Genomic DNA, 10,472 nt, shown 5'->3' with positions numbered 1-10,472 from the left:
TAGGGACCCCCGGCCGCCCCGTGCTCTCCCCCGGTCCCCGGTTTCTCGCTGCGGGGGTACTGTCCGCCGTCGACCTCCGGGGCAGCGAGCGTCCTGGCCCCCCGAGCAGCCCGAAGCGGGCTACGACCCCCTCGCTCTGGTTCCTTCCTTAAAAATGATCGCGCACGCCGCGGACCTTCGCCTCCGCTCCGAATCTTGGAGCTCTGATCTCCTCCCGCCCCGTCCCTCGCCGTCTTTTCTTTGTAGTAATGGACTTTGTTTTGCTTATTTAGCACGTTTTTAGTTGAGCGCCTGCCATGTGCTGGGCGGCTCTGGGATGCAGTGGCGGGGCGAGATACTGGCGTCTTTCTTCTGAGCTTACAGTCTGTAGGGAGGTAGGAGGGGCTCACACAAGCTCCTGTCGAGTTGCGTATTTAAGCAAATGAAGAATTACAGCTGTGAAGTGGTAACAGAGCTCAGGGATAACTGAGTATGTAAATAAGGAGATCTTGCCTTAAGTTAGGTGAGAAAGGCATTTCTTTTCTTTCTTTTTAAAAAAAATATTTATTTATTTGGCTGCGCCAGGTCTTAGTTGTAGCCTGGGGCATCTAGTTCCTGACCAGGGATCTCACCCGTGCCCCTTGCTTTGGGAGCGCAGAGTCTCAGCCGCTGGACCTCACCGCCTCCGCAACCCCCGCCTCCCCCAGGGAAGTACCCAGAAAGGCATTTCTGATGAACTGACTGAAAGCTTGGTCTGAGATCTTATGCCGTTATGCAAACAAGGGAAGGAAACACTCCAGGACAAGGGAATTGAGGGGGTACAAAGACGCTTACTCCTTGGAAGGAAAGTTATGACCAACCTAGATAGCATATTCAAAAGCAGAGACATTACTTTGCCAACAAAGGTCCGTCTAGTCAAGGCTATGGTTTTTCCAGTAGTCATGTATGGATGTGAGAGTTGGACTGTGAAGAAAGCTGAGCGCCGAAGAATTGATGGTTTTGAACCGTGGTGTTGGATAAGACTCTTGAGAGTCCCTTGGACTGCAAGGAGATCCAACCAGTCCATTCTAAAGATCAGCCCTGGTTGTTCTTTGGAAGGAATGATGCTAGAGCTGAAACTCCAGTACTTTGGCGACCTCATGTGAAGAGTTGACTCATTGGAAAAGACTGATGCTGGGAGGGATTGGGGGCAGGAGGAGAAGGGGACGACAGAGGATGAGATGGCTGGATGGCATCACCGACTCGATGGACATGAGTTTGGGTGAACTCCGGGAGCTGGTGATGGACAGGGAGGCCTGGCGTGCTGCGATTCATGGGGTCACAAAGAGTCGGACAGGACTGAGTGACTGAACTGAAGGACCATATGACAGGAGGAACCAGGGGCAGCACAAAGGCTGAAGAATATATCTGAGGGGTTTGAGCTAAGCGACAAGGGCGGACTGTGGGCGATGACACTGGAACCAGAGCAACAGGGCCTGAGCCACCACGGAGGAGTTTCGTTCTTGCCCCAAACAAACGTTTCAAGCAGGAGGGAGTGGAGATCAGCTTTGCATTTCCAAAACGTCCCCCGGCAGGGGGTGCCAGAGGTTAGGGTAGACCAGTTAGACTACTGCATTACACCAGGCCATAATTATTGGAACTTGAAGGGTAGTGGAGAGAAGGAGAGAAGGGTAGGGTAATAGTATTATTTTTCACACAGGAGAAATGCTTTTTATCAAATTTTGAGTTGCATCTAACAAGTCTCAAAAGTAGATTGCCATTGATTGTGATCCCACATTTAATCCTGAACTATATCACTGAATCCCACACATCTAAGCTCCACCCCTCCACAAGTATAATTGTCATAGCACATTATGTTAGTTTTAGGTGTACAACATAATGATTTGGTATTTATTATACATTGCAAAGTGATCACAATAAGTCTAGTTACCACCCATCATCATAGTGACAAAAACTTTTTGCCTTGTCATGAGAACTTAAAAAATATATATTTTTTTATGTATTTGGCTATGCTGGGTCTTTGTTGCATCACGTGGGATCTAGTTTCTGACCAGCGATCGAACCTGGGCCCCTGCATTGGGAGTGTGGAGTCTTAGTCACTAGACCACCAGGGAAGTCCTGTGATGAAAACTTTTAAGTTTATTTTCTTGGCAACTTTCAGATTTGAAATACAATACTGACTATAGTGACCACAATGTATATTACATTCTGTGCGTGTGTGCTAAGTCGCTTCGGTTGTGTCTGACTCTTATGCAACTGTAGCGCATAGATTGTACATGAACTGTAGCTCCATGGACTGTAGCCCACTTGTCTCCTCTGTTCATGGGGATTCTCCAGGCAAGAATACTGGAGTGGGTTGCCATGCCCTCCTCCAGGGGAGCTTCCTGACCCAGAGATTGAACCCACATCTCTCTCTTACATTTCCTACATTGGCAAGCGGGTTCTTTACCACTGGTGCCACCTGGGAAGCCCCATATTACATCCTACGGTGTATTTATTTTATAACTGGAAGTTTGTACCTCTTGACCTCCGTCATTTATTTTGCCTACCCCTCAACTGCCCTCCCCAAGAGAGGAGTATTTTTATTTTAGAAATTTGCCTTTGTTAGTATTTTGAAAAGAACTCTTTATTTATTTGGCTGCCCCAGGTCTTAGTTGTGGTATATGGGATCCAGTTCCCCAACCAAAGACGGAACCTGGGCCCCCTGCATTGAGTCTTAACTCACCTACTTCGAGGTGGTTATAGACATGTAAGCGGGTGATTGCCTGAGAAAGGTGTACAGAGTGAGGCAGGCTCCAAAACCCAGCAGAGGGTGAGGCCCCTGTAGCGAAAGGGACCGACCTCTGGTTATAGCAGAAAAGGGTGCAGATGTGTGGCTGCTTCCTGGAAGCTGAGGGTGTTTCCTTTGATGCCTCCTGTGTTCTTTGTGTAGGAGGAAGTAAGGCAGTTGGTTGGGAGAGGAGTTCTAAAGTTTTAAGATGATCTTTGTGGGGAAAATGAGTTGATCAGGACACAGTAGGACTGCTAAACAGTGTGGGGTCCCCATGAGGCTGGGGACTTTGAGCGTGCTGTTGACTGGAGCACTGCTCACTGGAAATATTGCCACCACTGTCATCTCTCCGCTGGCTCCCATGGGGGCCTTCTAACTTGCTTTGCTCCCTTTGTCCACGCCCCCTCTTCTCAGTGGCGCAGACGGTAAAGTGTCTGCCTGCAATGCAGGAGACCCCGGTTCAGTCCCTGGGTTGGGAAGATCTCCTGGAGAAGAAAATGGCAGCCCACTCCAATATTCTTGCCTAGAAAATCCCATGGACAGAGGAGCTACAGTCCATGGGGCTGCAAAGAGTCGGACATTACTGAGCGACTTCCCTTTCACTTTCCTCTTCCCAACCCACCTTTCCTTACAAAGCACCAAGAGTTATTTTGTAAGAGTATAAATCGGATTATGTTCCTTCCCTGTCCTGAACCCTGCAGCGACTTCCTAGCACACTGAGAATAATGCAACCCAGGCCTTGACCTTGCCTTGACCTTGTGTCATGTGAACTGGCTTCACTTCCTTCCACTCTCCAGTCTAGGCGTGCTGAGCCTTACTGCTTCCTGAGCGAGTCAGGCACAGTCCCATCTGGCAGTCTTTGCACTTACTGTTCTTTCAGTCTGCAATATTCTTTCTCACATCTTTCTTTTGTCCGCTTGTTCTCATTTCTGCCTTCAGGTCTTTGCTCAAATATCGTTTTTGAGATAGGCCTTGCCAGACAACCCTGTCTCAAATAGGCCTGGGTCACCTCAGCCTTGAATGCCAATTTCACTTTTCTCGGTACCTCTAATCACTCCCTCAACTAGATGTAAGCACCACGAGGGCAGGGATTTAATTTTGTAACCTGGTATATATTTCCAGCACCCGTAACTGCCCAGAACACAGTAGGCACTCAGTAAATATGTGTTGAATGAATGAATGAGCAAATGGATGTATTTCCTACCTGCGCTCTCCCTAAAATGTTAGATTCCGGAGGGTAGAGACTTCGTCCTTATTTTTCTTCACCTGATTCTCCACTGCCTAGTAACACAGATCAGAGCGTGTGGCTTTGTTGTTCACTGAATGAAGGGTCATGGCTATCTGATGGAACCCACCTGCTCTGCCGTGTGACTGTCTCTCCTGGATGCCTGGTGGCCCCTCCCATTGCTAGATTTCCTGGACACCGTCTCAGACTTTTCATTAGCCGGTGGGGCCTGTTGACCCTGCCTCTGCCTCCAGCCTCCCATCTCTACTGACACAGCCTGGGTGCAGGCCCCAGCGGTTCTCAGACAACACAATAACCTTACTGGTCCCTCTGCTTCCAGGACACTTGCTCTCGCCTCTGTTGCCTGGAAGATCTGTCTTAAGACAAAAGCACACAGAAAAAATTATGGTATCTATGAGACAACTGAAAATGTGAACACTGGATATTTACTATTTAAGGAATTTGCACATACAAACATATGAATGTATGTAAATACACGAATACTAACTGCAAGGAGATCCAACCAGTCCATTCTGAAGGAGATCAGCCCTGGGATTTCTTTGGAAGGAATGATGCTAAAGCTGAAACTCCAGTACTTTGGCCACCTCATGCGAAGAGTTGACTCATTGGAAAAGACTCTGATGCTGGGAGGGACTGGGGGCAGGAGGAGAAGGGGACGACAGAGGATGAGATGGCTGGATGGCATCACTGACTCGATGGACGTGAGTCTGAGTGAACTCCGGGAGTTGGTGATGGACAGGGAGGCCTGGCGTGCTGCAATTCATGGGGTCGCAAAGAGTCGGACATGACTGAGTGACTGAACTGAACTGAACTGGATAGTATATAAATAAGTATATTTAATACATTAGTATATAAATATGTATAATACCTATAAGTGAGGTGAAAGTCGCTAAGTCATGTCTGACTCTCTGCGACCCCATGGACTATATAGTCCATGGAATTCTGCAGGCCAGAATACTGGAGTGGGTAGCCTTTCCCTTCTCCAGGGGATCTTCCCAACCCAGGGTTCGAACCCAGGTCTCCCGCATTGCAGACAGATTCTCTACTAGCTGAGCCACAAGGGAAGCCCGTATAATACCTATAGTTTTCAAATATTTATATGGGTTGTGTTACTAGGAATGATATCATGACTGGGAATATCATGTTTTGAGAATTATAAATCGGTAGGGGAAATGGATGGGGTGTGGATGGGTTGTGACTGGTCATGGGTTTATGGCTGTTGGAGCTGAGTGATGGGCACATAGCAGCTCGTGTTATTAACTTTGTTTTTTTTCCTGTGTTCAAAATCAGCTGGGGTAAAAGTTGAAAAAAGAAATGCAAGTGTGACGATATCTGTCCGCTTGAGAATCTGCCCTGACTACTTAGGCCAGAGTCCAAACTCAGGTGGTCCACCTGGTTTTCCGACCTGGTCCTGATACCACGTCGAGCCTGTGTTCTTTTGTCTTCTCCTGCCCTGTGTCCAGCTCCATGCGGTCCCTGGGTTCACCGAGCTCCTTCACGTCTCTGCTTTGTGTGTGCTGCTCCTCAGCCTGGAGCTGCCCCCAGCCCCCACCCTCACCCCTCGTTTTTTGGCTTTTCCTGCCCTTCTGTACCTAGGTCAGGTGTGACCCTCCCCAGAGAGCCTCCCCGGGGGCAGTGGAGGGAAGCACGGCTCCCATTATTGTAACTGCCTCCCTCTGCTAGACTTTCAGGTCTTTGAAGACAGGCACGGGCCGTGTCTGTACACGTGGTTGCTGCTAAGTCACTTCAGTCGTGTCTGACTCTGTGTGACACCATAGACGGCAGCCCACTAGGCTCCTCTGTCCCTGGGATTCTCCAGTATTCTCCATACTGGAGTGGGTTGCCATTTCCTTCTCCAATGCATGAAAGTGAAAAGTGAAAGTGAAGTCACTCAGTACAAGTGATTGGCACCCCATAAATGATGATGCAATAAGTGGTTATTCATCTTTGAACTCCTAGCACCCAGCAGGGTGCTTAGGCCGCGCTCGATAAGTTTTCACTGGGGCGATGTTTGTTGAATGGGAAGTGCTGTGTGTTGCAGCTGTAGGAAACTGGGCTAGGTATGCCAGCCCACCCCTTATGGTAGGGCTGCAAGCTGCTAGCAGAAATGGCTGGCAGAGGATGAGGAGGAGCTGGGGAATCACCGGGTTGTTTTCTCCTGGCATTTGTTTCTTCTCTGCAGGCATGGGTTGGAAGTGGAGCCTCTCCCCGGACCTGCCGACAGCCAGCATCATGCAGTTGCTAACTGCTCTTCTCTCACCCGTTGATGCCTCCCAGGAAAAAGCGCCGCCAAGCTGCCCAGAAACCCCAGCTGCTATTCCACCAACAACCACTGGAGGCCCCCAAACACCGCTGTCGATCTCCCCAGCTTCCCGTGGTCACCCACACTAGACAGGTGCCCAGCAAGCCTGTGGACCACAACACCATCACTTCCTGGGTAGGGTTCCTGCCTTGACTTCTGTTCTGCCAGGCTTCTCAGAGTGCATACTCTGCCCCGTGACCAGGGCTGCCAAAGAATTAGGAGCCTCACGGGCTCAGGGACAAGGAGGCAGTGCTCACTTTCCCTCCGTCCTCAGCCGTCTTCTCTGCTGCATCTTTTCGCCTAAGTTCAGGCTGGGGCGTGGGTGGACTGGAATTGGAGTCTTTCCCCCACCAGTTCCCCTGAAAGAGTTCAGTATAAAAGTATCTGGTAGCCGGGTGAGAAAGTCAGATAAATGGCAGAATGAGTGAAAAATGAGATTGTTCCCTGAGCTTCACGTGAGAGGTGGAACTTTTAGCTAAGTAGTCTATTTACTGTTTTTGGGGGATTTTTTAATGTGGACCATTTTTAAACTCTTTATTGAATTTGTTCCAACATTTTTTCTGTTTTTTTTTTTTTTTTCCCATTTTTTCTGTTTTATGCTTTGTTTTTTTTGGCTGGAAGGCCTGTGAGATCTTAACTCCCCAACCAGGGGTGGAATGCACACCTCCTGCCTTGGAAATGGAGAGCCCCAACTGATGGACTGCCAGGGAAGTCCCTCTGTTTACTGTTTAATGGACCAAACAGTGAAGAAAAACTCTCAGAAATGGCATGTGTTCTGTCTTGACAGTTTATAAGCCCCGGGAAGAGAACACAGCTATGGGGTATCAGAAAGTGGTGTAGCAGAAGAGCCAGACAAAAGCCTGAGCTCTGCCCCGGGGCGCCTGACAGATGTGGTCCAGGAGTGCTGGGGAGAACTGGACCCCTGGCTTCAGGAGTGGGGAGGAAGCGTAGGTGTTAGAGCGCTGTTGGTGGGAGGAGGCATGAGCACGTGGGTGCGTACAGAGTGCTCCCCACGCGCCAGGCCCTGCTTGCTGCTCTCCATGCCTGATCTCACTCACTGGTCTGCCTTCAGCCCTTTCTTCCTACACTGGGGTCCTCTAGGTGCCAGGCGCCCTGCTAGGTGCTGGGCATCAGTGGTGAAGACGACAGCTGGGCCTGCCCTCAGAACTGAAAGGGAGATGGTTATGTGTGTTGCAGCTGTAGGGTGTGATGAAGCCAGGGAGGCTGAGTAACTTGCCCAAAGCCCGCATCCCTTCCTATGGTTATCCAGTAAGACAGACAGCGGTTGTTTTTTTTGGCCGTGCTGGGTATTTGCCACTACACTTGGGCTTTCTCTAGTTGCAGCAAGCAGGGGCTGCTCTCCATTGTAGCGCACAGGCTTCTCACTGCGGCGGCTTCTCTTGTTGTGGAGCACGGGCTCTAGGCGCTCAAACTTCAGCAGTTGTGGCTCCTGGGTTCTAGAGCTGGACTCTGTAGTTGTGGTGCATGGATTTAGTTGCCCAACAGCATGCGGGATCTTCTCGTACCAGGGATCGAACCCATGTCCCTTGCGTTGGCAGGCAGATTCTTACTCACTGTGCCACCAGGGAAGTCCCTCAGGCAGCTGTTTTAAGTCCATTGCTGTTGTGGGCCCCCGTTTAGGATTCTGGTCCTCTGATGCAGTTTCCTTAGGTTTGTGTCTGGGAGTTAGCGTGCTTCACTTTTATTTCTTTCTTTTGGAATCCTTAGGTATCACCTCAGTTTGATACAACAGCAGAAAGCTGGTTCCCAGGCAAGCGGAAGCATCATCATCGAGACCATGCAAGGCGTTCAAGTCGAAAATCTACCAGCTCCAGGTTTCCATGTCTAACGTTTGAGACTCCGCAGTCTTCTGCCAGTTCAGCCACACCTGGGATCCTGGCAATCAGGGATGGCCCCAGTCAACCAGAAAAGGACATTTCCAGAAGGCCCTTGGTGCCCATGCTCAGCCCCCAGAGCTGCAGGGAGCTGTCGGCACACACATTTCCAGACTTCCCATGTGTGTTCATTCCCCCAGACATCCAGACCCCAGAATCCCCGGGGCAGGGAGAGCCCATTCCCTCTGAACTGAGGGAAAACAGCCTTCCCAGCTGTTCCCTTCACACGAGCACGCCCAAGAGCCCAGAGCCCGGGCCTGTTCTGGTTACAGACACCCCAGAGGAGAAGTACGGGATAAAGGTCACGTGGAGGAGGCGACGACACCTGTTCGCGTACCTCAGGGAGAGGGGAAAGCTGAGCAGAAGCCAGTTCCTTGTGAAAGACTGACTGATTTCCCAGACATCCGTGGTCTCAAGAAATTGATTGCTGGAGTCAAAAGGGAATTGAATTCCCAGATTTGCTTTTTAAAATATCTTGTGTCATAAACAGTTTTTAGTATCGTAAACAGTTGACTTCATATTTTTAGTGTATTAACTGTTTAACAAATTTTAAATATAACTGTTTAGAATGTCTGTAAATAAATGGCTGCAGAGTTTTCAGAGAACCCTGCTTCTGACCTACACTAATGCAGCAATACTGCCTCCCCTCCCCCCATAAATGGTCATTCTTAATTGTTCCCTTTACCCACTATCTATTCATTCTTTTAATCACCTCATTCAAAGTAATTCAGTCCACATGTTTGAGGACCAACTCAGTGACTGCTTCCTTTTTGACCCAGTACATGGAAAAACTTGAAGCAGACTGTGACTTTTCCTAGTTGAGCTGCTGTCCCTGCAGTCTTGGCTCATCTGAGAGGGCAGGGTGAAGAGAGTGTTGTAATAAATATGGTGAAGGGGGGTTGCTAGGGAGATAAAGGGGACATGATTAAGTTACTTAGGGTTGCTATGTTTTGATTTTTTTTGTTTCCAGTTGAAATAACCTGCAAATATTAACTAGGGTGGGAAAATGATTTCTTGTCCTGTTTAAAATGTATGTAAATAAATCTGTAATCTTTTTAAATACTACTTCTTACTGTTATTAATGCAGAGGGACTGTCCAGTCAACAAAATATCTTACTTTTCTTCCCACCCATACAAGTAGCTTCTCATTCCACTCCATTCCCTCAGCCTTCAGAACGTAGTCTGTGTCAGGTCCAGCCAGAGCAAGACAAGCAGGGATTATTTTCAATGTGGGGATTTGAAGCACAGATAATGAACCGGGTTTAGGGTCACACAGTGAGTGGAGGCTGGCCGGCGAGCACAGAGCTCGGCTCTCCTAGCTTGTGCCACGTTTTCTGCGTTTTAAAAACTCAAAACATGGACGTCACACTAGCTTCGAAGTCGAACGCCGTAAAGTCAACACGCGATGAGTTTTGACAGGATGTTCTGTAGGGACCGTAAAACTGCGAATAAGTTGGGGACAAGATTTACTGGATCCGACAGCGGATCTCATTACGGGATACGGACGTTAGAAGACGGCCGGCAGGCAGTCAAGGGCGGGAGATGGAAAAGACCGTCAGGCAAGCGTGCAAAGCAAGTTCGTGGACGCCCTAAGTCTGGGCAGGACTAGGGCAGGCAGAAGGCGTCCTGCGGGTAGGGGGCGCGGCCGCTCATGGATGGGAAGGACTGCTGGGTTGGCAAGTGTGGTTCCGGGAATGTCTCGGGGTCGGAAGGGCGGCCCCCCAGGAAGCGCCCTGGGTGGTCTCTGAGTACTGACCGCAGGGGAGCGCGGGCAGCCGGGGCGCCCGGCCACAACTGGGGTGTGGACCTCGGCTCCAGCCCAGCGGCGCGTAGCACCCCGCCCTTAGCAACCCTCCAGCGGCGTCGCCGCCCCTAGAAACCCACACGCAGGGGCGGTGGGAGCGGCGGGCGCGCGGACCAATAGGCGCGGAGCGTCGGGCGTGCGGTGGCCAATTGGCGCGGAGCGGTGGGCGCGCGGACCAATGGGCGGTGGTGACAGTGTGGGGTGCGGTTGCGGGGCGGGGCGGCTGCGCCAGGCTGGCCAGGAGCTGCCGCGGGTGTGGACGCGGTCGGCGCTCGCGGGGCTGCAGGATGGAGTCGTCGCTCCGTCGCCCTGGCCCCCGCGGGGACAGGTCAGGAGCGATGGCGGCGGGCGGAGACCCAAGAGGGCCGTGGAGGTCTGGGCTGGGCGCCGAGGGGAGTGGGGGGCGGGTGGGCCGGGGGGCGCGGGGCCCCACGCCGAGGGCCAGCTCGTGTCCAGTCGCGCCGGGACCCGCGGGG

At 50.9% G+C, this 10,472-nt stretch overlaps 2 protein-coding genes across 3 annotated transcripts in view; both read left to right on the top strand.

The window, feature by feature from the left end:
* Positions 1 to 6,080: 6,080 nt before the first annotated feature.
* On the top strand, positions 6,081 to 9,254 carry RHNO1 (RAD9-HUS1-RAD1 interacting nuclear orphan 1). The gene is made up of 2 exons (XM_010845008.1): positions 6,081 to 6,432; positions 8,026 to 9,254. The coding sequence occupies exons 1-2, from the start codon at positions 6,262 to 6,264 to the stop codon at positions 8,578 to 8,580; spliced, it is 726 nt and encodes a 241-aa protein (XP_010843310.1). The 5' UTR covers positions 6,081 to 6,261; the 3' UTR covers positions 8,581 to 9,254.
* Positions 9,255 to 10,239: 985 nt separating this feature from the next.
* Positions 10,240 to 10,472, top strand: part of TULP3 (tubby like protein 3) — a 30,234-nt gene continuing 30,001 nt past the window's right edge. Inside the window, exon 1 of one of the 2 annotated variants that reach the window (XM_010845006.1) lies at positions 10,240 to 10,369. In XM_010845006.1, the coding sequence (XP_010843308.1) occupies positions 10,284 to 10,369 (86 nt within the window). In that variant the 5' untranslated portion in view covers positions 10,240 to 10,283. The remainder of the gene's footprint in view (positions 10,370 to 10,472) is intronic. The other variant, XM_010845007.1, reaches the window with a different exon arrangement.

This window comes from Bison bison, unplaced genomic scaffold (assembly GCF_000754665.1).
Source record: "Bison bison bison isolate TAMUID 2011002044 unplaced genomic scaffold, Bison_UMD1.0 scf7180017864213, whole genome shotgun sequence".
Classification (NCBI taxonomy): Eukaryota; Metazoa; Chordata; class Mammalia; order Artiodactyla; family Bovidae; genus Bison; species Bison bison.
Note: the sequence above shows the minus strand (reverse complement) of the source record. Positions and strands in the feature narration are given on the sequence as shown.

What these genes read in the sequence shown, in the direction of transcription:
- RHNO1 (XM_010845008.1), top strand. Translation starts at nt 6,262, where the DNA reads ATGCCTCCCAGGAAAAAGCGCCGCCAAGCTGCCCAGAAACCCCAGCTG. An exon ending in ACAACACCATCACTTCCTGG is followed by an intron (nt 6,433 to 8,025) that starts GTAGGGTTCCTG and finishes TGGAATCCTTAG; the next exon opens with GTATCACCTCAGTTTGATAC.